Genomic DNA, 27,057 nt, shown 5'->3' on the forward strand with positions numbered 1-27,057 from the left:
ATGGAAAGGGGGCTTCAAGAAAGCAGAGAACTAGAAAGGATTGTGGGGACAGGGGCTGCACCAGAAGTGAGGGGCCGGGCCCAGGTAAAGGGTTCCAGGTCCCTGCGGGGCAGTGGGAGGTGGGGAGGGACCCTGGGACTGGGCACTCTGGACCAGCTGAGAGGACAAAGGATGAAAAATGTCCTTTCCAGCCCTTCTGCCTACCAAGATTCCCAGCCACCTATGAAGCTTGTTCATCCAAGTTAGTATTGAGCATGGCCTTTTGGTTTTGTGTCAGGAATCAAACTTAAGACCCTGAGCTTGGCAGGCAGGCGCTGTACCTCTGGGCTGCACTCTGGCCTGGTGATGGATCACTAGGAACAGCAGGGAATTTCTATCCTGTGCTGTCTCACACTGCAGGACCCAGACCAGGTGACAGCAAGGGACAGCCCGGGCCCAAGCCTGGGGAGGGCCGCGGACCTGAGGGAATGTCCACTAGGGTTCTGGGTGTCCAGAGGGGCAGCCTCAGGGGGGACTAGAGGCCTGGGCCTGTAGCCAGGAGGGGCCCCGCTCCTGGAATGGGGCTCCATGAAGCCGGACACAGTGCTCTGTACTGGGTGTGGATTCTCTTCCCTGGCTGTGAATGACTCCTTGTTATCAAACGCCACGGGGACAAGCAGTGAAGGCCTGAAAGGCTGTTTGTTACCCAGGAGCAGCTGGGGACACCCCCCCTCCCCCCGCACATTTGCAGTGCTTTGTGGGCAAGGCAGTGTCAGTCTGTCCATCGGATGTGGCCCAAAGAAGTGTGTGCTGTTTTGCTGCTCCCCAGGAGGGACCCTGGTCCACGTGGCCACCTGCTTTGGTTGGCTGTGTGAATGCTGCTCAGGTGGACACAGGACAGCCAGGACAATGGGAACACTGGGGAAACTGTTCCTGCTCTTCCACTGAGGCCCCAGCTCGGGCACCCCTGGCCAGGTCTAGAGACAGATGAGCGTGTCTGGGAGCTTTGCCTAAGCCTGCCCCCAACAACCCTCTCTGGGCAAGGTGACTCAAGGTCCCGGGCTCCCCAGAGCCAGCAGAGGGCCCAGCTACTCACCCTCCCGACTCACCTGCACCCAGGATAGGGCTGTGGGTGGTGAGAACAGTGTGGGGTCCACAGGGCAGCCAAGGCCTGTGATGAGGACACTGGCAGCCTGCAAGCTGCCCGAGCTCACGACCCAGTGTCCAACATGAGTTCCACGCAAGGTCCCTGCACCAGGCCCCTCTTGTCTGGGACCCACAGAAGGACAGGCCGCACACAGCAGGACTAGGGACAGAGGAGGCTTTATTGGCCAGGCGGCTACTTCAGGGGGATGAAGCGTGAGGAGTGGGTGGCCCCGATGCCAGGCCGGCCGTGCTTCACCGGCTTGTAGGTGATGGAGAACTCGCCCAGGTAGTGGCCGATCATCTCGGGCTGCAGAGATAACAGTAGGCTGGGTGAGGGGCTGTCCCCGACTGACCCTCCCACACGCGCCCTGACCACTTCCCTGACCACACGCACCTTGATCTCCACCTGGTTGAAGGTCTTGCCGTTGTAGACGCCCACCATGCTGCCCACCATCTCGGGCAGGATGATCATGTCGCGCAAGTGCGTCTTAACCACCTCGGGCTTCTCCATGGGCGGCGCCTCCTTCTTGGCCTTGCGCAGGCGCTTGAGCAGCGAGTGCTGCTTGCGCCGCAGTCCGCGGTTCAGCCGCCGCCGCTGCCGAGCACTGTAGAGCTGCATCAGCTGCTCGCTGCGGGGAGTTGGGGGACAGTGTGGGTGCCGAGGCCCCCAGCTCCCGGGGACACAGCCGAAGCCATACTGGACTGGCCACTGCCCCCTATAGGGCGCGACACAGGGACACACCAGCAGCACAGGGACAGCCAGGCTGGCCACTCAGGAACCTCCAGGAGGCCGTTCAGAGAGCACCAACCCCAGACTTGGGATCCTAAAGTCTCTCCAAGGCGGAAGCCTGCAAGTGGCTACCTCAGGCCAACGCTTCCAGAGGATTCAGGAAGTCAGGTTTGGGGACACCAGCACTCAGGAGGCTGAGGCAGGAGGATCGAAGCCTACACTACATGGTGAGTTTAAGGCCAGCCTCCAGGAGCTAGAGCCACACAACCACCTGTACTCACACGGGCCACCTCCTTTCCTGTTTTCATGGACACATCTGGGCTACTCACGCTCTCTGCACTCCCAAAAGGACAAAAGAGTCCCAAAATAAACAGGCGTCCACGTGAAACAAAAGCTCCGGGTCCCTAACGATTTCACCAGCACTAACCCTCACCCAACTCCCTTTTTTGCGGAGGCCACGACTACTTTTGCCCTTTAGTAAAAAGCCACACAAAATGCAAGTTACTTGCAGTGGGGTGCTTTACAGAAAATGCGAGCCAGGGACCAGGGATGTAATTCAGTGGCACGGAGCCTGCCTGGCAAACGCCAAGTCCCGTGTTCAGATTCCCCATTCAAAAAAACAAAAAAAAGCTGGGCATTGTGGTGCACGCCTGTCATCCCAGCACTCGGATCGTTGCAAGTTCGAGACCAGGCTGGGCTACAAAGTGAGCTCAAAGCCAGATCGAACTACATAGTAAGCAAGGAAGATCTCCAGTTTGAGCCCAGAGAGCATACTAAGACAGACGATCTCTAGTGGAGGGAGTGGGGACTCTGAAAAGGGGTAGGGGTGTAACTCAGTGCAAAGGGCCTGGGTTCAATTCCTGCCACTGCAAATAAACAAACCAGCCAGCCTGGCCCCACGGTGCTGCGCGGCCTGCCTCCTCCGGGGACCCCACTTCCTCCGCCGCCATCAGACCCCGCGCTCATCCCAGCCCAGACAGCGCCCACTTCTCGCACCGGGCCCCTTACTAGGACATGTCCAGTAGCTGGTCAAGGTCCACGCCGCGGTAGGTAAACTTGCGGAAGGTTCGCTTCTTCTTCTGCTCCACTTCCGCCTGCACAAGCGCGGGTCGGTGGTGAGTGGGAGCTGCAGACCCATCACGGGTAGCCCCACGGAAGCCCGTAGACACACTAACCCCAGGCCGCCCCGCGCAAGGACACGCGACTCCGGCTACGGGGATGCGGCTGGGACAGTTGGGTCCAGCAGGCCTTTCCCGTCCCCGGTGATCCCGAGAACCACCAGGCCCGCCCCATGGGCCCCATCTGCGGCCTCGGAGGTTTGAAGCGGACCGCTACGATTACAGGTCCCAGCGCCGGGCCACACAGAACGGCTGAAGCCCGGATGGAGCCGGATAGGCCTCCCTGAGAACCCCAGAAGCTCAGCACTCACCATCTTGCCAGGTCTTCGGAAAGGACCGCCCCTTCGCGCCTGCGCAGTTATCACGAGGCAGCCAAGGAGCACGGCCTCAACGAGGCGTGCACTTCCGCCTTCCTCTAGAAGACGCGCGCCCCCTGCTGCCCGGAGGGCAAAGCCCAGGCAGCGGGCCTCCAAACGGTCCGGCTGATCCTCGCGAAAACTGTCTTTGTCCCTGCTGCGTTGGAGCGTCAGGTGCACGCTCTGTAATCTACGCGATAGCACAGATCGAACGCTAGGGAGCACATAGCGTTCGTGAAAGGTGTGGTTCGAGGGTTTCGCACGCACTGAGAGGGGGATACTGAGATTCCGGGCCCGTGCCGCAAACTGTTAAATAAACTTAGAAACTGAGATAAGAGGTTGCTGGATTCAGAAGTCATCTATATCAACAGAATTAACCCGGTGCGCGGCGCTAGGGCCGGCTGCCGGGAGGCGAGGGAAAAGGATTGCTTGAGTCTGAGAGACTAACGGTGAGAACTGTATCCAGAAAAAAAATAATGATTTTGTCTTTGTGAGAGAGGGTCTCACCATGCAGTTCAGGCTGGCCTTGAACTCACAGAGATCCTCCTGCTTGAGCCTCCCATGCAGCACCCCACCCAGCTCGAAAGAGAGATTTGAATAGGTCTTTGTACACCCAAGTTCACAAGCGCCCCAAGCGGAAGCAAGCCAGCTGTCCATCAGTGGTTGGGCCCGCCCCCCACACACACCGGGACACCCCTTGGCCACCAGAGGGAGCCAGGCTGTGACACTCGCTTTAGTGGGAAGGGACCCTGAGGACCCCATACTCCATGAAGGAGGCAAATGGCACACAGCTTGGACTCCACGGGCAGGAAACGCTCAAGACAGGCGACGCCAGACAAGTGGACTCATGGGTGCGGGGATGGGAGTTTAGCGTTCCTTGGGGACAGACTTCGCATTTGGAGAACGGAAAAGCGCAGGTGGTGGTCGACATCCACGGCACGTGGGGCAGTTCTGATGGGTGACCTGAGGGTGGCGCACTTGGCTAGGGTGCTCAGGATTCTAAGGTCCACCACTGCCTGCAGAATGGAACTGAAGATGATCCCTCTGGCCCAATGGTGGCACTGTCAGTGGTCACGGAAGCAGAGGTCAGCAGCCCCACGGGGGGCTGTTCTGATTCAGGGTGCCTTAGTTTCCCCATTAGCCTGGGGAGAGGACCCCAGGAAAGCAGGCAGGATGTGGAACAGGGAGGCCCGAGTGGACGAGAGGCCTGGAGAGCACTCAGCATGAGCGGACAGTGCTGGTTCCTCCAGGGGCCTGGACCATCCTACAAGTGACTGCTGCTTCTGCAGTCACCATGGAGTGCAGGAGTTGCTGGCTGCATAACCCCAGCTCTCCTAAGTAGGGGGGCGAGGGAACAAAGGCACTGTTGGGCCAGCTTGGAGCGTGGGCTGTACCTCGGGTGTGGGTGACAACCCCAGTCATCCTACCCCAAGGCCCCAAGCCTTCCTGGCCCCCGTGTCCAGGGGCCGGCAGGTGCAGGCTGCTTACGCGCTGTCTGCCCTTGTGCAAGGCCACAGTCTTAAAGGCTGCTTTACTGTCCCATGCACCCAAGATCACAGGTGTCCACCATCCTGGCACTGCGTGACGTGAACCCAAGGCTGTGGACTGGGCTACGCCCCCAGCCCTTTTCTAAGTGACATGAGGTCTTAAGATGTAGCCCAGGCTGGCCTCAAACTTGCAGTGATCCTCCTGCCTCAGCCTCCTCGGTGCTCAGATGACAGTGTGTGCAACACCATGGTGGACTTTGGTTCTTGCTAAGGTGCCATGCCTAACCCAGCGAGCTTTTTTCTTTGCTGTGAACTCCAGGTTCGCCAGGTATGCTGTCGCACACTCATAATCCCAGCCAGCACTGAGGAGGCTGAGGCAGGAGGATCACTGTGATTTGCACTCCTCGTCTCAACAACCAAACCCAAAATCCTCCAGGCCAGCCCTGAGCGCCCCTTGCTTCCACCTAAGAGATGGCATTCAGGGTGTGCAACCAAGTCCGGCTGAGTCTTTCCCCTCTGGTGCTTTCAGAGTCTCACTGTGCAGCCCAGGCTGGCCTCAACTCAGTGGTCTTCCTGCCTCCGCCCCCAAGGTGCTAGGATTACGGGTTTGAGCACCGCACCCGGTCTTCCTTCCACAGCACAAGGCTCTGAAGACACCCTCCTGTCTGAACGCAAGGACACCATGCTAAATTAGGACACGGGCCTGAGAAGGGTGATGGTCCAAGAGCTAAGGGGCCCTCGAGGGCTTAGGCCAACCTCAAGTGCACCCCAAAGACAACTGGGGTGGAACTCAGCTGTCCCATGGTTCATTCCTGCAGAACTCCTGGTCCCCAGGCTGGGCGCCTCTGGCGTCCACGTCCTGCCCAGCATGTCACAGGATCACGAGAGAAAGAAGGACACCACGTGGGTCTCTAATCCAAACGCACTTGTCTTTATTCAAACCAGGGTCAAACTGGTCAATGGGAAGTGCCCCAACCACGTGCCTGAGGGAGGTGGCCTTCCAGCAAGGCCTCGCCCACTGCGCGGGGTCCATGCCACCTCAGCGTCAGCGCTGCTGCAGTGTGGGCCAGGTGGCCGGCAGGTGTCACCTGCCTCACAGATGCCACCAGGCAGCCGGCTGGCAAAAGCAAGGAGTAAACAAAAAACAAAAGCACTCAGTAGATTTCTTCTTCAGCTCCCAGAGTTTCTGGACCAACAAGTCCCAACCCCAAGCCAGGGGTGAGGGGATAAAAACGCCCCACCCCCACCAGTGCCAACCAAACCCCATTTTAAATTAAAAAATAAGCCAATATACATCGTAGAAAATTTCTCTTAAAAATCTCACAATTTGTAAAGGTATATTTTTTAACATAAAAGTTTACAATATACGGTAAAACAAAAGGCTCAGGAAAATAAATCTCAAAATCAAGGAAGGAAAAGAAAACCTGCAGTCTTGAATTAAAGCTGAAGACATTTTTAAACCCTGTTGTTGAACCAGTGACTTCTCTTTTATTGTGCTGATGGGTCAGAGAAAGAAACGCCCTAAAAACTGCGGCCCGGACACCCACAGCCGCCTTGCCTTGGCCTCCCCCCAGCTGAGTCGCGATTTCCCGACAGGTCTGATTGTCACAGTCCAGGTCCCGATGCTGCGCTCCGGCGCTGCACGGTGGGCGTCCTGGCGGTCCTAGCGTCGGTAGGGGTGGAAGCCTTGCACGTTGTGGTTCTGACCTCGTCCGAAGCCGCTGCCACCGGCGGGGGGACCCCCCGAGCCGGGAACGGAGGGGCCCCCGTAAGAGGGGGGCTGCTGGCTGGGGTCAGAGAAGCCCTGTCCAAAGCCACTCAAGTCCTGCCCGTAACCTGCTGGGGAGAGTGCGCATGAGTGCTGGGCCTTGGCAGCCTGCGCAGAGCCTGAGACCCTGGGGCGGGGGCTGCGGGGGACCCAGCCTGGTTGGTGCCACCACTGACACGAACCCTCTCGGGAGCACCCACATAGGGGAAGGGGGCTCCCCATGCTGAGTGGCCCAGGGCAGCTAGAAGGATGGGCCTAGGGGTGGGCTGGGGGCTAACAGGGCATGGAGGGCCTGCTGACCACGCAGTGCCACAGTTATGACACCGACCACACAGGCCCTCCGTCCCCGAACAGGACCCAGACACCCACGCTGACAGCCTCAGGCTGGGGACACTGCCAGGAAAGAGGGCAGCACATGGGGTGCTCAGGCCCTGTCCACCAGTCCCCTGGCAGAAACGGGCCCCTAGCCTGTGCCCTGGCCCAGCCCGGAAAATGCCCTGACTGGCAAAGTTAGCAAGGGGCAGGGTGAGCCCAAGGGGACCAGGCAGCCCCAGGAGGCAGAGGCAGACCCTATGGGGCACCCAGGGCTCAGCACAGGCCTTGGTGCTCTAGGAGGTTGAAGCAGGAAAACACACTGTGACACACTGACGGAGACCTTGTCTGAAAATAAAAATAAGCCAGGCGTGGTGGTGCACGCCTGTCATCCCAGGACTCGGGAGGCCGAGGCAGGAAGAGTCCTGTGAGCTGGAGGCCAGCCTGGGCTACAGAGTGAGCTCAAAACCAGGGTGGACTGTGCAGGGAGACCGTCTTGCCTCAAAAGCCCGTAAGTAGATGAATAAACGTTTAGAAGGCAGTAACAAGTAAGAAAGGACAGGGGACTTGTTCAGCTCAGGGCAGAGGCCCTGGGTTTCTCCAGTACCCCAGGGAAAAAGACCAGCTTCGCAAAGAAGGAGTCATGCCCAAGAAGCCGAGAACCAGCATAGCAGCGGCAGCGCCACCCTCTGCCCATGCCATGGGCACAGTCCTTCTGGCAGACGATAGGGGGTCTCTCCCGGGCCCCACCGCGCCCTGTCCCCAGTTCAGGGAGCTGGCGCTGTGCACTGGATGAGGCAGGCCCTGGGGCTGGGACCTGGGCAGGGCCAGAGACAGACAAGAAGAGATGGGGTCCTGACTTGGGCCCCCAGACCCCCCCAAGGCATGTGCAAGCCCCAGTCACATGGTGACGAGCTGCCCCCAGGGCCCCTGACGCCTGTCACCTAGCTAGGGCACGCTGCACCGCCTCCTACAGAGTGCAGCCTGTGCCACCCAGAGCACAACCCATGCCACCGAACACCCGCCAGAGGACAGCGGCGCCCACCCAGGTCCAGCACTCACCATACTGACTGTAGGGGAAGTCCGGCTGGGCGGTGGGGGGCTTGCTCAGGTCGGGGGCAGCCTGCGATGGGGGGGGCGGGAAGGCCAGAGGCGCCGCCCCAGGCGTGGCAGGTGGAGGGGGGACCCCAGGAGGGGCAAACTGATCCGGCGGAGGGGGTGGAGGCCCATAGCCAAAACCTGCAGACACAGGGGGGCAGGGCACGAGCTGCAGGCGCAGCCAGCAGGCCCAGCAGGGCTCCCCAGCCTGTGCCCGAGGTGCCGGCTGCAGTGCTGGGCTGCAGAGGCGGGGGATCTTGGGGCACTGTGTCCTCCTCGAACAGCAGCCCTCCCCGCCCCCAGTGCCACTGCAGCTACGGGAAGGGGGACCCTCAGCACCCCGTGAGATGCATGTATGGGGGGGGCTGGCAGCCTGAGGCCCTACACACAATGGGACACAGTGAGGGAGCCCTATTCCCCGCCAGCGCCAGGCTGCAGGCCTGAGGTGCCCGGTCCTGGCCCCTAGTGTCACTGGTGCTGACTACAGTGTGACCCAGGTGTGTGACACAGGCTTATGACAAAGGGCAGGCCGCATGACACCGGCACTGGCTCCAAGGTGCCCATGGTGACAGAATGGGGGTCTCCTGCTTCTTCACCTTTGAAATGGGCCCCAGAACCCTGGATGCTTGCATGCGGCCTGAGCTCCCATCCCCGCAGGACACTGCGATGCCAAGCAGGGGCACAGCACTGTGGGCGTGGCAGCTGGTTTACCCCGAGCATCCAATGGGCAAAGCACTCAGGAAAGCCAGCCAGGGCCGAGGTCCGCAGCGCCAGCTGCGGCACACACACCTACGATCTTGGGACTCAGGAGGGAGGCCGAGGCAGGAGCACTGGCCTTTTCACTGCTACAGTGAAACCTTACTTCCATCAAAAAGAGCCCAGGTCCCCTGTGCGGTTAAAAAATGAGGCCGGACATCCAGATCTGGTCTTGAGAGGACGTGGCCCAGGGAGCCCAGCCCTGGAGGCTGTGAACACCCGGGGTGTTAAGGGACACAGTAGGAGGCAACAGAAGCCATTCGCTCCGCCCCTATGGGGACATTCAGGTTGAGGACAGGGTGGCATAGGGACACGACAAGGCCATGTAACATCTCGACCTGGTGCGCGGTGTGTGCCCCGGCGTCCCGCAGCAGGCTGGGAGACTTACTGAACTGCGGCGGGGCGCCGTAGCCCTGTGGGAAGCCCTGAGGAGGGGGGAAGCCGCCGGGAGGTGTGGACACGATATAGGAGGCGAAGGGTGGCGGTGGCGGGGGGGCTCCTCTCCCCGCGGGGGGCGGTCCATAGCCACCTAGAACACAAGCAGGGAGAGGGGGTGGCAGGCGTGAGACACCACCAGCAGGGGAGGCGGCCTGTGCGCCCTCCTCCTCAGCACAGGAGGGAGGACGCCACCTCCAGGCCACCATGCACCACTGGCAGGGTCCCGACCGACCGCAGGCAGGGCCAGTGGAGCTTTGAGGACTGCAGCAGCCTCTCCTCCCCTTCTCTACAATCCAGGACTCACCAATTGCCTGTCCTGCTGGCACCCACATTCCTAGATGAAAAAACAGGAGAGAAGGATTGGTACCAGGCCCCCAGGACTGGGCACCAAGGAGTTGCAGCAGAGGTGGCAGCACTGGCCAGAGCCTGTCCTGGAGGGGACTCTGAGCCCTGCAGTGTGCCCTCTGTCCCGCAAGTCTTCGGGACAGCTCACACTTGGCAGACACTGTTCACTCACTGGGGACAAAGACGGCCTAGCTCCTAGGGGACCCCAACACCTCCCAAGCCCTAGGAATTGGGAACACAGGGCCAGGGAGGTAGGTCAGAGGCACAGTGACTGCCTGGCTACTGTATGATGCCGAGTTGGATTCCAGGTACAAAAGAAAAGCCTCGGGCACAGGGACAGGGTTCCCGGCCCCTGGGATGTCCGGGCGCAGAAACTTTTGCCAGGCTGCTGGGGCTGAGCAGCTGGGGACCCCTCCCCAGAACCCACACGCACATGCGTGCACATGTGTGCAGACACACAAGGACTTGTTGTTCAGACTCAAGCCCACCAGGGGCAATCCTGAGAAACCCGAAGGTCAGGCAGACCCCGTCCCCATGGGAGGTGCCCACGTGGCTCGAAGCAGCCCAGCAGGGCACACTCAGTGCAGTGGTGGGCAGCCCGCCTGGCAAAGCAAGCGTGAGCTCCACGCCCGCCAGGCCCTCACAGAGCCTTGGGCACGCCCACCACAGCTGGGCCAGCCGGCCACACTCGGCCTGAGTGCCTAGTCCAGCCCTGCAGTAGTGGAATCACTCAATCCCCAGGCTGCGCCCACCGCCCACCCGCCCACTCCCACTCCCACGGGCCTCACCTTGGGGGCCATAGCCCTGCTGCCACGTGGGTGGGGGCTGGCCTGCCCAGCCATTGGCGGCGCTGGGCACCACGCGGCTCCCCCACTGGCTGGCGCCCGGCTGCCCGGGCGCTTGGCTCTTGCTGTCCCGAGGCTCTGCCCGCTTAACCTCCACCTAGACAAACCGAGCGCAGGGTCAGGGGTGGCCGCGGCCGGCGCCCCCCCTGCAGACAGCCCTCGGTAACTTACGACTACACTTAGCAGCTTATGACTTAAGCCTAAGTACTTAACTATAAACCTTATTTAGGCCAGTACTTTTTTCTTAAAATTTTTTTTTTGCTCTTTAATTTTTTTCTTAAAAAATGTTTCTCAGGTACAACAGATACAAAGCTTAAGATACCCATGTCCCACTGCCGCGGGCGGCAGCGGAGCCAAGGACCCCGGAGGTCTGCGCTGCTCAGGGTCTCCCCACTACGGCAGCAGCGCCCTCCTGCAGCGGCCTCTCGGAGACGAGGGACGCAGGGACCAGCACCTCCCAGCTCAGCCCGCCTGGGCATCTGGAGCCCAAGGCCCTGCCCTTCACCGCATACCTGAGAAACACAGTTGGTTTAGACTTAAATTTATTTAAAATGTCTAATGGAAGATAAAGACTTACCTTCCCCAGGCTAACGCTTAAAGAATCTCAATTAACTCAAAGGAATGTCAGAGGGAATGGATGTGATAAGAGAATCTTACATTACATCTAACAAAAAAGTAAACAAACATGCAATAAAATGGACATTTAAATCAGTAAGCAATCTTCATACTGTGCTGGGGCGACCAGGCCCGCGCTCCCCTGCCAGCCAGCGGGGTTGCCCTGCCTGACCCACTCCCTCCAGGCGCGGGGCCACCTCGCCCTCTGCCTCCCTTCACACTGAGCAGGCTGCTGACAAAGGGACCCTCAGTTCCAGGGCTGCCTTGGCTGGAGGACTGTGCACCTTTCTTGTTTTTAGAATAAATGTTACTGAGGACAAGGAGACGAAGGCTCCACCTGGAGCTGGTCCGGGTCCGCACTGGGCTAAGAGGCACTGGGCATTCAGATTCGCGTAGGTGCTGCCTGTTCCAGAACAAACAGGAAGCCTGGCAGAGGTACAAAGTCCCCCACCTGCCCGACACCCCAAGGACACTGTATGATGGGAACAGAATCCTGTTAGCTCAGGGCAATGTGACAGCAGGACCAAGGGACTGGTTCAAAGGACTCAAATTAATGAGTCTTCACACGCGCTCCTTAGGGGAATCTGGTTCCTGCTTACACAGCAAAGCAGTCCTTGTAATCTCAAAGTAATTCCCTTACCCTTTCCCAGTACACAGGATGCAGCCACCTGGCATGGGAAGGGGGCTTTGTAAGCAGAAGCCCCCACTGAGGGTCCAGGGGTGACCAATGAAGGTCAGCTGGCGGGGGCAGGCTGGACTCCTGAGTTTCTCCCCCCAGGTCCCCTCAGCCAGGTCAGATCTGGCTGGGGGAGCCAGGGGAGGCGCCTGGGGACAGCATGGCTGCATACTACACAGCCCTGTCTGCATCCCACAGCGAAGCCACGCTTCCTCCAAATTTCTAGTGTCTCGGGACCCTGGGATACTGCAGGCAGCATCCTTTGAACTTAGCTCACAGCTGCCTGAGTCTTGCAATCTGCATGCTAATTTCAAGCTAAAGCTTCCAGCAATGTCAAGAAAGGTTTGTTTCCTGCTTGAGTCTTCAAAGGACACTAGGCCACCCACACGCAGGAAGGACCACACTCTTCACTACTAACCTCCAGTGAGGAGACTGCGGGCGCAGACCCTGGGGCAAGGGGTTGCAGTGTGGCTGCTGGAAATTTAAGGAGGACTGCACCGCCCAGGGCGCCAAGGGCGCTTCCAGAGCCAAGAGGCAGTCCTGCTCAGGTGGGGCCCTGAGCCTGGGCAGGGGATCCCTTTAGCTGACCCTCAGGAAGCCTGCCCTCAAGGGCCCCGCACTGTCCCTGCTCGGCTCTGTGGCAGCAACACAGTATGAAGATCAAACAACCAGAGGTCACTTGACTGCACGTGGTTAAGTACTATCGAGAGCATGTGGCTGGTCCCGGAGTTTCACAGTAAGTGACCCAATTCAGAAAACCAATCCTTCATGATGTTTTTCATTTCTCTAAGTTTTAAGAGGAGCCTCGGTGGCAGTGGCAGAGCCTCTACCGTCACATTACAAGGCGCCATTACACAAAGGGACTGGGCGGACATCTGAAGGAGTGGTCGTGGAAACCAAGCCTGAGGCAACACTGCGATCTCACTGGGGTACCCAATCCCGCCCAGGAGTGCCAGCCTTCGGGGTGCATGCCCCCCCCACCCTGCCCTGCGGAACCGGGTCCCACCTGGCTCAGCTGGAGCCGTGCGCACAGGGAGCTGAGCCGTCTGTCTGCTAAGGAAAGTTCCTTTCCAGTGAAATCCCTAAGTTGCCTAAGACTTGGTTTGATCTTAAGGTAAAATAAAACTACAACTACACACTTTTTTGCCCATGATGTCGTGAAAATGCATGTTGACAGCCTGGTCCACTGATTGTTCGTCCTCGAAAGTAATAAATCCAAAACCTAGCCAACGACGAAGAGTGAATCAAGGTAGCAGGGTGTTGTGACACAAAACAGGATGATGAACAGTATTAGGGACGGACCAAGGGATCGAGCCGGGGTTTCAGCTGAGCCTGTGTGCAGATGCTGAGCTCAGCAGGGGTCCTGGCTGGGCACCGTCCACTCAGTGGAGTGGCCAGGCTGTGCAGGCCATCTGCACCCCTACCCGAGCCACCGGGGCCTCTGCCAGGCCTGCAGTGGGCTTGGGAGCTGGGTCAGGGACACGTGTGGGAGCAGCCCGGGGACAGGTGTGTGGTGGGTGCAGCTCGGCTTCTCTGAAACCCCAGCTTCTCCCCCTTGGCTTGCATTTGCTTTGCAGCTAGTGCTGACAGCAGCCATATGTGGTCTAAGCACTAACCAGGTACAGGTCTACCAGTGAGCGCCTCGCTAAGCCTATCCAACGGCGTTGGGTAAGCCCGCGGAGTCCTAACGGAGTAACACACGTATGTCTATATGCGTACACATAATAGTAAATAGATAAACAGGTAAACACAAAGATACAGGCCACAACGGGTTCCAGCAGGTCAAATTCTGCTGTCAGCAGCAAGAGCAAGAGGCACCATGTCATTAAAAAAGAAAATTTTAAAGGAAAAAAAAATTTAGCATTTTCCAAACACAAGAAAGTGGCAGTATAAACGAAGTTTAGTTGGTCTGGGGTGACCGTGGCCACCCAGCTAACGGGGAGTGTCTCATCCTGCATGGGAGGTGGCCCGATGTGCAACAGTCCCTTCTGATGGCCCAGCTTGGGCACAAAGAAGCAGGCAGCGCAGGGCTGCCCAGGACCTTGGAAGAACGGATGATGAGGAAGAGCTGGGAGGAGCCGAGAGCAGGGCTGTCGGGGACGCCTGCGCTGCAGGGGCCACAGGGCACGCCACAAAGCATCACGCAGCAGAGGGCAGCACGATGCAGGCCACTGTGCACAGGACAGAGGCACGAGCTGGTGGCCACGGCCACAGGGAGGGAGCAGGGTTGGAGCAGGCGAGGGACCCCGGGAAGGAGCAACCTGTCCACAGGGCTCGTCAAGCTGATGAAACAGGGTGCTGGGGCTCCAACCAGCAGGGACCAGGTAGAATCTAGGGGCAGGAAAAGGATAGATGTGGGGAAGAGAGGGCGGCTCAGGAGTCTGAGGTGACAAAGATTCCCAGGGAAGGAACCAGGGCTCAAGCCTTCGGATCTGTTTCGTGCATACGCTGTATCTGAGCACGAGTGTGCACACGCACGGAGGTGGCACGGGACAGGAAGGAGGGAGAGTGGCACCGTGAAGGCGGAGCAATGGGAGCAGACAGAGGCCAGGAGGGAGGAGACCCGGGACCAGAGGAGTGAGAGTGAGCAGAGGCGGCAGGCTGGGGCGAGCGCGAGCTGGTCAGGGTGGGCTGCTGCAAGCGTGAGGCCTCACACACGACACGTTCCATGATGGAGACACCGGTGGGGTCCCAGGGACATGAACGCGTCCACTATCTTAGCCAACCAAGATGCAGGAAGAAAAGGGGGAAGGAGACAGGTCCATCTTAAAAGAGCCAGAGAAACCGAGAAGCGAGCTTGCTGTCCGGAAGGACCGTGATCTGCCCTCTGCTACCAGGCACCCTCTCCGGTCCTGAGGCTGAGGTCAGGGCCCACGGATCCGCGTGCCTGCCCTGAAACTCTCTACGGCAGCTCCTGCCACGCCACCACCAGCGTGGGCTCTGCGACCCTAGCTATATCCATCCCAGCCAGACGAGGACAGCTGGGAGAGCAGGCGGACAGCTGTGCCTGGCCACAGCGGGGCCAGGGGCACCCAAGAGCGGCCCTCGGCTTCCGCGCACCGAGGTTCCGCAAGATCGGAGGTGGTATGTGGAACACAACATAGGTGATGGCAGCATGTGAGAAGTTGGCATTTTCTCAACAGCAGGAGTGTCTGAAGCCACGGGTCTGGCTTGGTCCGGGAACAGTGCAAGAGGCGATGGGTCGTGGGGAAGGAGCCCGGGGCGGGCTGCCTAGAACGATCTGTCTGTCAAGAGGCAGCAGCGGGACAGAAACACACTGAAACTTCGTTTACACCCCACTGGAGCAAAGCCGCTCCCTCCTCTGACTGCGGGGCGGGCCTGTACCTGTGTGATATAATTTAGCACCTGGAGAAGAGAAATCTAAAAAGATATCGTTAATCACAAACAATTCAGAGAGAAAAAGCAAAACAGCTTACTTAACATTACTGTATTTTGCTATCAGACACTTAAGTACGTTACTAAGTACGTATGTCTATGTTAAATTAAGACTAAGACTTAACGGCTTAACCACACCAGTGAGAGTGCATTCCTTAACCAGAGCGAGAGGGTGGAGTTCAAATGGCAAACTATTCTCCAGCGTGCTGGCGTGCGCACACTGAGGGCCGAGGGCCGCCTCTGCTGACGGCAGCGGGGCGCACGAGGGCCACGAGGGCCACGGGACTCTGTGCCACCGCACACGGCTGGCTCAAAAGCAGCTGATGGCCCAAAAATGCGGGCAGCAACGAACAGCAGCAGCCACAAAAAAAGGGAAAGGAAGTGGGCCACGTCACTCTGGGTCCAAACCAGTGTGGATGCCCGGGGCGAGAGGCGCGGATGGTGCAGAGCCCAAAGGGGCGCCCCCCACCTTCCCTGTCCTCTGACCTAGAGAAAAACTAAACAAAACAAAGGGCGGGGAATGGGGAAAAACAGAGAGCGCAAAACGCGTGGGATGGAGTGAGGAGAGCCCAGGGTCCCAGCTGAGCCTGGCAGTGCAGCTGAGGGGCGAGCAGGACACCACATGGGCAAGGACGGGGACGGCACCAGGGGACAGAGCGCTCACTCTTCCCAGAGATGTGAAAAGAGGACCATGGAGGAACTCAGGTCTGGGTGTGGGCACTGTACAAGGCCAAAAACCATGTGACACCTGACCCGGAGAAGCAGAAGGCCGAGGGGCGGGCCGGGTGTGGGTGGCTTTTCTCCAATCGGACCTCACTGCGCAATGCCCTGCGGCCACATCCTACCGGGGTCTGGGGCGAGATAGTTTGCCATCTGAGGGGGAGGGGCACAGGTCAGGACAAACAAGATCTGTCGTTACCTCGAGGCCTCTGCTTTTCTGCATCATAGATCATGACCACTTCGGTGACCTGGAAGGAGAGGGTGGAGTGAGGCCCCAGCACTGCACGGGGACCAATGCCAAGGAGCCAGAGCTGAGTGACAATGCTGAGGACAGTGTGAGCCCGGGAGGTCCCAGGGCGATGCTGTCCTTACAGCTCTCCAGCCTGAAAAGAGGCAGGAGCCTGGTGCTCCCTGGGTGAGTGTAGTCATGGGGTCCAGCCTGCTGCCTGACCACAGGTTTGCTAAGGACCCTGCCTGCATGTCCCTGCAGGTGACAGGACCCAGAAGGCCCCAAAGGCACCCCTCTGCTCACACCCCAGAGGAAGGAGGCATGGCCTCTTTTCCCTGGCCCTCCCCACCTGTCTCCACCCAGGACCCCCTCTACCCAGTACACCCAACAGACACACTGAGCCCGAGCTGGCAACACAGCCCTCACAGGCCCGGGGAGACAAGTGTCTCCCTCTGGGACAGCATGTCACCTGCTCGTGTGCTTGCTGGCACCAAGTCCCAGTATGAGCTGAGCCAGGCTTTTCGCTGTCTACGCCACAGGGGCCTGAGCTGCTCTCTACGCCTCTGCCCATGCCAGAGGATCCTACCTTCTCCTGAAAACAGCTCCACGCTCAGCAGGAACCTGGCCAGGGCTGTAATGTGCCCAGAAGGAAACAGGCAGGCAGCACTAGGGGCCTGCTGGACAGGGGCCTCCCCTCCGGTATATGCTACTATACTGCTGGGTAGTATAGCAGCATATACCAGACCAAGCACGGCATCCATAGGGGCAGAGAAGAAAGCAGCCAACCCCTGCACACAGGTGGGTCAGGCTCAAGGACCTGACCCAGGACAGTCCCTCCAGTGACCAAGGGACAGCACAGTTCCAGGGGCACCGCCCACTGGTCCCAAAGCCAGGCCAAACCCTACACCTCGCCAGCATCACTCTGGCACTCACACTGCAAGCAGTTATAAGGCCCAGCTACAGGGCCACCTGCCCAACCCCTGCTTGCCGGCAAAGCCACAGAAACACTAGGGGAAAGCTGGGGTACAGGGTGCAGGGAACCCCAGAGTGCTCCCAGGGCCCAAGGACTTGTGCTGAGGCCCCCACCTCCAGGAGGCTGAGGGTGCAGGTGCTGTGACTGGTCACTGCCGCTGGCATGCAAACTCACCACTCCGAATTTCTTGAAGTACTCCCTGAGCTCGGTCTCTCCACAGTTGTGCGGAATCCCGCCGACAAAGATCTTGTTTGACTTACTGCTGTCGCTCCTGGGTCCTTTCTGCTATGCAAGGGAGAAGAAGGGGTCAGCGGGGAACGGTGCAACTGCAGCGCTTCTCACAGGCTGGGGGACAACTTCCCTGCCTCGGTATGAGTCAGCTAACGGGAAGCCCAACATGTTCCAGGAGCTGCCAGGTCCGAAACACTAGAGGACACTGAGCCGCTGCAGACTCGCCTCTCCGCAGCCTACGGCCGCACACCCACCCCTGCCTCAGCTGCCCTGAACCCCAACCACACACAGTGTCAAAGCCCGTGAACTGGAGACTGATGATGTGCCTGCAGTTCTGGCTACCAGGAAGGCTGAGGCAGGAGAGTCACTCAAGCTCAGCCTGGGCAGCACTGCAAGATCCCACAGTTCTGGCACATGAGGCTAAGGGTTTGAGAAGGGTAAGAAGAAAGCTGGCGTCTCTCACTGGCCTAGAGGAGCAGGTCCCAGAAAGACACTAGGAGCCGGTCACACAGCAGTCCTAAGAAAGTCCAGGCTCTTGGAAGAGGCTGGTGGGACATCTGTCATGCTCCACCTCCCTGATCCAGGTCCCAGCTGTCCCCTCGCTCCCTGCTCCTAACCACTCCTGTGTTTTCTATCCGAGGACCTGTGTCTTACATTATGTGGTCATGGCCACTACTTCGGTGATGGCTTTGCAGGTGCCTGTGTGGGTCAAGAGCCAACAGCTGACAGCTTACATCTGTAACATCTCTCTACTGGCAGGAAACTGAAGGGACTTAGCAAACAGCCAGGCGGTACATGGCCATAAGACAGAAATCCTGAGGAGGATTTTGAGGACCTGAGGGCCAGACATGTGATTCCTTACTGTAAGGAAGGTGAGTCCTGACTTTAACAGGGTACCAGCTAGTTAGGAGCGGCAGCTCTACAGAGATGGGCGTAAACACACAAGACATACTGGCAAAGTGTTAACCACGAACCTAGTGAGTATCTGACTATTTGCTGCATGAGTTGCCCAGTTTTTCTGTACTTGAAGTTTCTTATTTTTTGGTACTGGGGAGTGAACTCATGATCTCACACTTGCCATGCAGGTGCTTATGCCCCTGAGCTAAATTCCCAGCCCTGAAAAGTTTCTTATATGAAGCCAGAAAGCCAGGCGCAGCGGCAGATGCCTGTCATCCCTATTCTGGGAGGCCAAGGCAGGAAGCAGGAAGACTGAAAGTTCAGGCAGACCTGGGCAACGTAAGTGAGATTCTATCTCAAATTAAGCAGTGTTTTGGGGGCCAGGAATGTAGCTCACTGAAAAGGCCATGGGTTCCACCCCCACACAAACTGAACACTCTGCAAAAGCAAAGTGAAACTGCACCCAGGCTGCCCGGCCCGCCCAGAACTCGGTGCAGGGAGGCGGCAGCCCTCACCCATCCTTCCTTCGGCCGCGTCCGCTCCGGCTGCATCCCCCGGGGGGTGCATGGCTTCGGGTCGATCTGTAAAAGGTTCCAAATCAGCCTGGGTAAATGCCAGCTGTTTTCTCTAAAACATGCATCCCCAGCAGCAGCCGTCTGGACAGGACAGCAAGCTGCTCCCCACTGCGCTTTGTACCCCCACCTGGCCCCAGGGTCCATCTAACCCTTCCAGCCAACCCCCCACGGAAAGGGTCTCCAAGCTGACACCCGCGTTCAGCCACAAACTTGTGCTTAAGGGAAGCCAGGGCAGGGGATGCACTTACATTCCGGCCATCCAAGGTGTGTGGTCTGCTGGCCAGCACTGTCCCCACACAGTTCGGGTCTTTAAATTTGACAAACCCGAAGCCACGAGACTGGTTGGTGGTCTTATCCTTCATAATCACACAGTCCACAACTTCTCCATACTGGGAAAAGTAGCTGCGCAGAGTCTCTGCCCGGAGAGGGGAACACAAGCACAGACACACAGACACACAGCATGTTAAGCGCACACTCACTCGCTCTCTCCCAGCTTATCGCCCTCACCTGAAAAGGTCTGCAATGACCCTGTGTCAACGAGCTTAGCAACTACTGTAGATACGAGGAGGGGAGACGGGGGTGCACCCAAGGAGTCCCACAGAGACACACATGCCACTTCTGCGTGGATTAGGGAGGAGCTGGCCACCAGAACCATCCATGCAGGCGGCTCTGTAAACTCTACCTTGTGGGAGACAGGACGGCAGACAGGACGGCAAATAGGACAGCCTTCCTCAGCCACCCACAGCCTGGGACACAGATCTCACTACACACTGCCCTGCTGGGTTTCAGGAGCTCTGCTCTGCACAGGGGACAGCCCTGCCCCAGGCAGATAGCTGCACAGTATACATGACCGCTTCCCCAGCCCACAAGCTGCCAGACATAGCAAGGTATGGTGCTCCACCAGCCCAGGAGGGTCACCGAGAGAAGCCTCAGCCTCTAGCCCTGCCCCACCTACCTTGAGTTGTGCTCCAATCAAGACCGCCCACAAAGAGCTTCCTGCAAGTCACAGAAAACAGTGGGGATCAACTGGGCTGTCCCACAGAGGTGCCAAGTCCCACAGCCCAGAGGCTGCCCTCCCAGCACAGAAGCAATGCAGCAGACACACTGGGCTACAGGCCCTCTGCGGCACACGCAGCTCACAGGGATGGGACAGTGGCCTTGTCCATGCTGTTCACAGAGACAATGACTGGACTGCCAGGAGGATGACCTGGCCCAAGGCCTGCAACAGTGACCAGGGCTGACCACCTCCAACTGGGGCTCCTGCTCTCCTTTCCAGTCACTTGCCAGTGCTCTATGATCAGGAAGTCCAGCTTTGGGATCCTAAACCAAGCACAGGGCCACAGGCCTGCGATGCCAGCTACTCAGGTGGCCAAGACAAGAGGACTGCAAGTGCAAGGCCAGGGCTAGCAGGATGGCTCATTGGTAAAGTGCCTGCCCAGTGTGTAAAACGCCCTGGCTTTCACCCCTAGCACCACAAAGAAAAGAGGGTGACCACCCACAGTAAAACGGGAGACAGACCGCAGGACGCCCTCTCCATAGCTTGGAAAAGTGTAGGAAAGGGAATCCAGCTGCTGGCCCTGGGATCACGATGGCCTAGAGCCCAGCCTCCATGCCCGCATTCCGGCCCTAGGACAGTGCAGCTTTGCTGCCCCTCAGGAGCTGCTCAGACCAGGGCAGATCCAAGTGGTCATGCGCAATGCACTCTAGGCCTCAGTAGGGCCAAGCCCAGCAGAGACTACGTTTACCCTGTGCCGCCTGTGCCATCTACTGGGCAAAACTGAGACACACAACAGGACTTGGGGCTCATTCCCGCCCCCCCAAGGAACCTCCAATGTCATTGAGCCCTGTAGGAGGCAGCGCCGAGAGTGGCTGCATGCAGCTGTGACTTTCCAGTCCTACCTGCTTATCCTAAGGGATGGTCCCTCAGCTGAACACCAAGTCCACTACCATGCTCCCAAATGGACTGCCAGAGATTAGAGACACATCTGTCACACAGGAAGCCGTGGCCTGGCAGGAAACCCTAACTTCACCAGCAGCCACCGCACCACACTGGGGCCCCCGAGACAAAGGTCTGTCCCCTCCTAGTGCTCAGCACGAGGGAGCGGCCAGCCAGAACTCTGCCTGCTCTCCTGGGGGACCCCTGCTCCTGCCATAACACCTCACCGCCAGCCCTTTCAAGGTGCCTGCCCAGCAGGCTGGCAGAGCTCATTCCTACTCTCTCTCTACGGCAGGATAATTTCAACTTGGCATGAAAGAAAAATAATTTTCCCACCACCAGGAAGGCGCCCCTGCCACCTTCAAAGTGGGTAAGTGGCCCCTTCCCCCAGGGTCTGACAGAAGGCTCAGGAAGGCCAGGACCAGAGCTACTCGGGCTCCCAGGGACTGGTCTGCAGGTACGGCGTCAGGAGAAGCTGCCCAGCCCGCAGCAGTGGAGGCCGAGGGAGCACAGTGGCGGATATCGGGAGGTGAGGAGACACCAGCTAAAGCAGGGTGAGCCGGTCCTCCTCGATGGGACACACTAGCCTCCCAACAAACCCGAGGTGTGCGGGGCAGGGGTGCGGGCAGGCTGGGAGGCAGGAACCGGTCGGACCAGTCCAAGTTCCAGGCTTCAACTGCAAAACCCAGCAGGGAAGGGAGCCGCCGCAGGGGTTGGAGGAGAGTGGCTCCCCTTCTAGACGCCGCAGCGGCGCCAGGTTCAGTAGGGGCACTGCGCACAGCACAGGGTGCACGGCAGGGCACAGTCTCTCCAGCTGTGCCCAACACATCTGCAGGTGGCGATGGCAGGGCAACCCTGCAGGCGGCCTTGGTGGCACCCAGCCTGGGAATCCTTGTTCTCCCATGGTGACAGCTCTTCTGTAAGCTGCACTTTACCCTCCCGAGTTGGGAAAATTTCGTTACTCAGGAGCAGACAGAGTCCCAGCTTCTTCCCAAACACCTCTTCACTGGTAAGCTGAACCACCAAAAGCAGCCGTGTCCCTCTTCCCTGTCCCTCTTCCCGTCCTGAGGAGCAATGGCAGCCAAGGGCCTGTTTGAGAGGCTTCGCAGGCCGCTCCTGCCAGCGATGAGAACAGAAGGTTCTAGGTGTTGGGGGAGTTTCACCTCCTCGGCTGCAGGGTTCGGACACAAAGTCCCAACCTCGAGGCCCACGGCCTCAGCCCCACCAAGAACAAGAGAAGCCACAGGAGAGGCCCGCGGCCAACCACCGGGCCCCCAGCCTGAGCCCACAGGGCTGGCACGACCTCTGCATCAAACGCCCTCCCCCCCGCCCCCCAGTGTGCAGGCAGCTGCACCCTGGGGCCCACACAGCTCAAAAAGGCTCTAAGGGAACCCGTCTGCACGGGGCTCCCTCTTCTCTGTGCACTTGAGGGTGGCAACAGGGTGTAGGGGCTTCCCAGGGGGTCCTCACCTCTGCCTCCTGGACCCCGAGAATCCCCCACAGCTCATGGACTGAGCTCCAGGGCAAAGGGTCGGGCACAGACCAACCCTGGCTTCTGTCACAGAGTCCACAGGCCTCTTCTTGGCCCTAGGTTAACACTGCCATCGCGTCCTGTGCGAGAGCACCCCCACCCACATGCCCTGGCGGCCCCAAGCGCTTGTGGACAGTCCGCATGCGCCACTCACAGCTCTGGGGCGACTTGACAGGTATGGAAGATGTGCACAGCCACCGGTGACCTCTGAAAGGAATGGCAGTGCCAGAGGACAGAGCCTAGGTGGGCAGAAGGCCTCAGAGAGCCCCACAGCTGCAGCAGGGAGGAGCGCAGGGGCCTGGCAGTCCCTGAGCTGGGCCAGCAGGATCTGCCACAGTGGAGGCCCTGGGCACTCAGGAGAGCCCCGACCTCTGAGCCTCAGTCTTCACAAGAGGAAGAAGAGGGGCCATGCAGACCACAGTGCCCCCAGTGGGGCGGGGTCAGTACTGGGCGTTCCCTTTATGAGGAACAGCTGATCCCTTAACCATGGAAACCGAAGGGAGGCCAGCAGTCCGGCCCAGCTGCCTGGCTGGTATTACAGGGTTCAGGAAGTGGGTCCCCCAGCCGCAAGAGACAAACAGGCGTGCACTGGAACCAGGTGCTATGGGCAGACACAGCCCCAGGGGGCTGAGCGGGCCCTAGGGATGCTCCCTGTGCTCTTTTGAGAGAAGGGAAAAGATGTCCCCAAACCAGGTCACAGCTACAGCCTGCGAACTGTCCAGGCAATGTGTGGCTGACACCTCTGGGGGCGCTCCTGGCATGAAGGGGTAGAGTCCGGTGTTGCTCAGTACCCAGGACAGCGTTAGCTAGATGAGGACCCTGCCCTGCCCACGCGGGCCTCCCCAAAGACACCACATCCTCTCTGCCTGGGGCTGGGCTGACAGGGCCCAACTCTGGGTGCCTGCCTCCAGACCCACTTCACACTGTGGGACGCTGGGCCCTGCCCAGCACCCTGCCCTGACCCCACTGCAGGCGGTCAGAGGGGGTCCCCCAGGCAAGTGCCAAGACAAGGCACGGGGCCCGTGTGATTGTTCTGTGCCACTGTCACAGGAGTTACACATCCTCTAGCATGTGCCCAGTCACTGGGTACCACCTTCTGCCACCTTCTGACTCAGCAAGAAGGCCTCTGGCCACTGGGGCCTTCTGTCCTGGCCTTGCACCTGCAGAGATGGAGGAAACTAAGCTCTAGTCCCTACATCCACGCTCAGTAATTCTGTCACAGCAACATGGACAGACTGAGAGCCGCACCCCATCCCCCATGCCCAGCCTGCACAAGGCACGCACACTGCCACACCTTCTGCTTTGTGATCTCCCTTTCTCTATGATTCCTTCCTCAGAGACGGCCCAAAGCCCTGTATTAGCAGCCCTGAGTGGGGTGGGCAGTGGGCAGTGTGCCGGGTATGGTACACTCATCCACAAGCTCCTCCCACCCTACAGCACAGCCTGCTGGCTCAGAAACAAGCAGGACCAAGCGGCCTGGGCACTGCAGTGATCCAAGTCAGCCTCTCTGTCCATCTGCAGCACATGAGTGGGGAGTGGGTCCCCCGATGCCTGGGAACATCACCTCAGGTACCACACAGCTGCTCGTCCCTAGAACCTGGTGGCTTCCCTTAAGGTGTCAGGTTAAGAGTCTGCCCCTAGGCCAAGGCAGGTGCCACAGGCTCCCGTCCCATTCATCAGCCTCCACCCATCAGAGGCTCTCCTACTTGCAGCCTGCCCCTTCCAGCCACCCTGCCCCTAGGCTAACTGCAAAGGTGGGGGGAACCACCCCTAAACTCCAGACGCTCCCCACTCCTTCTGCTCTCCCACCAGGCTGCTTGCAGGCTTCTAGGCTCTTCCTTCAAAGACACAAACCCTAAAGAGGGGCTCACTTGCTTGGAGAACGAGCCAGCTCAGCTTCCTGGCAATGACCCTGGCGTCCACAACCTTCCTGGGATGTGTGGCCTGGGACTAAGCCCTGCTCATACTCATGTCTACCCAGACTTTGCTTCCTTCTGGAAGGGAAAGAGTGGTCACTGGCCTTCTGTCTGTGACCACCATGCCCTGGGGGCCTCCGGGTGGGATACTAGGAGTGAGCTAGTTCAAGGTCCCTGGAGGAAGTGTGTGTTGCAAAGACCACCAAGACAATCAAACCTAGTTACAGCCTCCCAGCCACCTACAAATGCAAAGCAGTCTCGATCTGTGGACAAAACACTCTCTGCCACCTCACCACATTCACAAACTGGTCTCCTCACAGGAAACTGCAGGAACCTGTCACCAGAGCTTAACAGGGTCACAAGCACTGCACTGACAATTAGGGCAACTTGCAGAGGATGAGTGGATCTTGGACTTCCATATAACACGGAAAGAAACGTGCATCAAATGGATGTTTGTCGGTGTTTTTTGGCAAGATATCTACTTTCAAAGTAGTAAAAATTTTTCTGGAATATCAAGATATCTACTTACAAAGTAGTAAAAATTTCGGGGGTACCAAAGTAGTAAGAACTTTCCTGGAGTGTATCTCAGCAGTAGAGCACCTCCACCCATTAGCCACTGGTTTCTATCCCTAGCACCACAAAAAGGGGGAAAAAACAGAACTCTGAAACTTGAGCCATTTAGATAGCCATGACAGGTAGAGAGAGGAACTCAGTAGTCACCAAGGCCTTTCCAAGAGCCCAAGTCTCCCCCCAGCTGCAGCAAACCCTCAGACCTGGGTGCCTCTCTGCACAGCTCCCTCTCTGCCAAAACCAGGGACACCAGGGACAAGCTGTCAGGGGACAGGACTCCAGCGGGCCAGCACCCTGAACCCAGGAACGCATCGCTCTCCCCATTCCTTTAAGCTAAGGAAAAGTCTGCGCTCTCCCAGGGAAGGAGGGGGGCACTCATACTCTTGGCAGCAGAAACTGGTTTCCCTGGACACGGGAGCCCAGCACAACAGCCATCAACCCCAGCACCAAGCAGAGGGCTCCTTCTCCCATGCTCCCACCTTGACCCTGAAATGCTGTGACCTGTCACCCACTCAGCACACGATTTGGCCAATGAGTGCCGAGTACAGTGTATGCTGCAACCAGGCTGAGAATAAACACTGTCGTCGGAGATCACTCTGTGATGAGGCCTCATGGCCCTCTCTAGCAGTCTGCATCCACACAGGCAGTGGAGCAGGTCTGCTTCCCCACCAAAACTAAAAGCAGAGGGACAAGTCACAGAAGACAGGAAAGAAACCCAGCCCCTGTTCCACTGTCTTCCTGGAAGAATTTGACAGTCAAAGCACAGGACACTGCAGGAGCAGGCGCAGCTTCTGGCAAGGGCACAAAGACAGCCGTGGCCCCTCACAGAATGAGGTCTCTAGCCCGGTGGGACTCTTCCCTTTGGACTTGGGCTGCTCATGTATTATCAAGATTGCAATTATAGGGAGACTCAGGGCCACAAGGATCTCCTCCAAGCTGCACAAGGGGAGAGCCCTGGGAGGAGGCACACAGCACTCACAGTCACTTGGCAGAAAACTCGAGGCTTCAGCACCAAAACAAATCCCAGGATGTGGGACCCTGCGGGTGGTCGCCCCAGGTGACCCTGGCCCTTTGGGCTTCAGGTACGCGCTTGTCCACGTCCCTAACACTTGGAGGGGTGAGGGGGAGCGGAGAGCTCCGTGGCCCCCAGTGCCAGGCGGGAGAAGCTGAACGGATGTAGAACCCAAATCCACAACTGGCCTCGCCACGTGCACGACCCGCCGAGTTCCGGCGCCGGCTGGGGGCGCCCGGGCTTCGAGAACACCATTCAGGGTCCTCGCGCGCAGAAAAGTCGGCAGGCGGCGGCGACTCTCTCCGCACGGGGTTTCTCAGACTGCCCAACTTCTTTTTAGGGACCCCCACCCCGGACACCTGAGCGACTGTTTGGGGTTCCTCTAACCCCTACACTCTGACTAGGGTTCTCAGACGCCCAGACTCCCATCTGGAGTCCCCGGATTCCCGAGCTCCCGCCTGGGATCCTGCCGACCCCCACGCTCTGATTTGGACTCTCAAGAAGCCCAAAGTCCGGCTTGGCGTCCCCTGAACCCTTGGGCTGCCATCTGGGGTCCCCTCGGTCCTCGCACACCCAGTTGAATCATAAAGACGCCAGGCTGCGGCCAGGGAGCCGCCAGCACCCTGAATGGGCTCCCTCGACTCCCCTCGGTCCAGTCTGGGGTCCCCTCACAGCCCTAGCTCCTATATGGTGGCCACCAGACCCAATATTCCCGCCCGAGGCCCTTTCGAGGCCACCCAGCGCCAGGTCGAGACAGGCCCGCGCCGCGACCGCCCCCCCTCAGGCCGGCGTGACCTTGACGGGGCGGCCCCCCGCCCGGCCCGCCCCGGGGGCGGCGTCTGGGGGCCGGCGGCGGGGCGGGGGCGCGGACCCCGGGCAGCGGTGCAGGCCGGCCCGCCAGTTCGTCCTCACCCGATCTCGTCAGCGCCTGAGTTGTTCATGGCGGCGGCGGCGCTCAGTGTCCCCAGGCCTCCAAACTCGCTCCCGCTTCCAGAAGGTCACCAGCTCCGTCGCCCTACCCGCAGCCGCGGCCTGGATCTGCGCAACGGCGGCGGCGGCGGCGGCGGCGACAGCGGCTGCTGCCTCCTCCCCTCAACGCCAACGGTCACCGCGCGTCCCCGCGCCGCCGCGCCGCCGCCCTGCGCATGCCCTGGCGCGCTCCCGCACGGGGCCTCCGGGGGCGGTGCCAGGGGTGCGCCGCGCGTGCGTGTGTAGGTGAGGTAGGGTTTGCGCCTGCGTATTCTCTGTGGCTGTGAGGCGCGCTTTGCCCCCTCAACCACTCCCGGCGCGCCGCGTGGTACCCTGGGAAATGGAGTTCCCGCGTCGATGCTGGCCCCGCTCCCGGAGCCATGAGGGAAAGAGCGCGCTCAGGCCAACCCACGTGCGTACGTGCGTGTGCGTG

General features: G+C 59.3%; 2 protein-coding genes across 11 annotated transcripts; both read right to left on the bottom strand.

Annotated features, from left to right (window-relative positions):
* Window positions 1–1,286: 1,286 nt before the first annotated feature.
* Window positions 1,287–3,382, bottom strand: Rps15 (ribosomal protein S15). The gene is made up of 4 exons (XM_003460968.5): window positions 3,285–3,382; window positions 2,864–2,949; window positions 1,520–1,754; window positions 1,287–1,432 (listed from the first exon to the last, which is right to left on the bottom strand). Exons 1-4 carry the CDS (start codon window positions 3,285–3,287, stop codon window positions 1,319–1,321), a joined length of 438 nt encoding a protein of 145 aa, XP_003461016.1. The 5' UTR covers window positions 3,288–3,382; the 3' UTR covers window positions 1,287–1,318.
* A 2,344-nt stretch (window positions 3,383–5,726) lies between these two features.
* Dazap1 (DAZ associated protein 1) lies at window positions 5,727–26,753 on the bottom strand. 10 transcript variants are annotated; one of them, XM_063228993.1, is made up of 14 exons: window positions 26,568–26,708; window positions 20,590–20,653; window positions 19,646–19,686; window positions 18,939–19,105; window positions 18,631–18,696; window positions 17,162–17,272; window positions 15,985–16,033; window positions 15,015–15,050; window positions 12,809–12,891; window positions 10,322–10,475; window positions 9,493–9,522; window positions 9,139–9,279; window positions 7,959–8,135; window positions 5,727–6,655 (listed from the first exon to the last, which is right to left on the bottom strand). In XM_063228993.1, exons 4-14 carry the CDS (start codon window positions 19,050–19,052, stop codon window positions 6,480–6,482), a joined length of 1,137 nt encoding a protein of 378 aa, XP_063085063.1. In that variant the 5' UTR covers window positions 19,053–19,105; window positions 19,646–19,686; window positions 20,590–20,653; window positions 26,568–26,708; the 3' UTR covers window positions 5,727–6,479. The 10 variants fall into 10 exon arrangements, with proteins under 10 accessions (XP_063085063.1, XP_063085058.1, XP_063085059.1 ...); XM_063228988.1 differs by lacking the exon at window positions 20,590–20,653 and having other exon boundaries at window positions 17,162–17,269; window positions 26,568–26,753; XM_063228989.1 differs by lacking the exon at window positions 20,590–20,653 and having other exon boundaries at window positions 5,727–6,652; window positions 26,568–26,753.
* Window positions 26,754–27,057: the final 304 nt, after the last annotated feature.

The sequence above is a fragment of the Cavia porcellus genome, unplaced genomic scaffold (assembly GCF_034190915.1).
Source record: "Cavia porcellus strain 051 isolate PalLab524CR breed Dunkin Hartley unplaced genomic scaffold, mCavPor4.1 scaffold_17, whole genome shotgun sequence".
NCBI classification, from domain to species: Eukaryota; Metazoa; Chordata; class Mammalia; order Rodentia; family Caviidae; genus Cavia; species Cavia porcellus.

Coding starts and splice junctions, on each gene's coding strand:
- Rps15 (XM_003460968.5), bottom strand. Junction 1,755..2,863: donor CAGCTACTGGACATGTCCTA/GTAAGGGGCCCG, acceptor AACTCCCCGCAG/CGAGCAGCTGATGCAGCTCT. Junction 1,433..1,519: donor TCAACCAGGTGGAGATCAAG/GTGCGTGTGGTC, acceptor TTATCTCTGCAG/CCCGAGATGATCGGCCACTA.
- Dazap1 (XM_063228987.1), bottom strand. CDS start 26,596: ATGAACAACTCAGGCGCTGACGAGATCGG. Junction 19,106..19,645: donor TGATTGGAGCACAACTCAAG/GTAGGTGGGGCA, acceptor CTCTCCGGGCAG/AGACTCTGCGCAGCTACTTT. Junction 8,136..9,138: donor CGGCGCCCCGCCGCAGTTCA/GTAAGTCTCCCA, acceptor CTGTGTCTGCAG/GTTTTGGCTATGGGCCTCCA.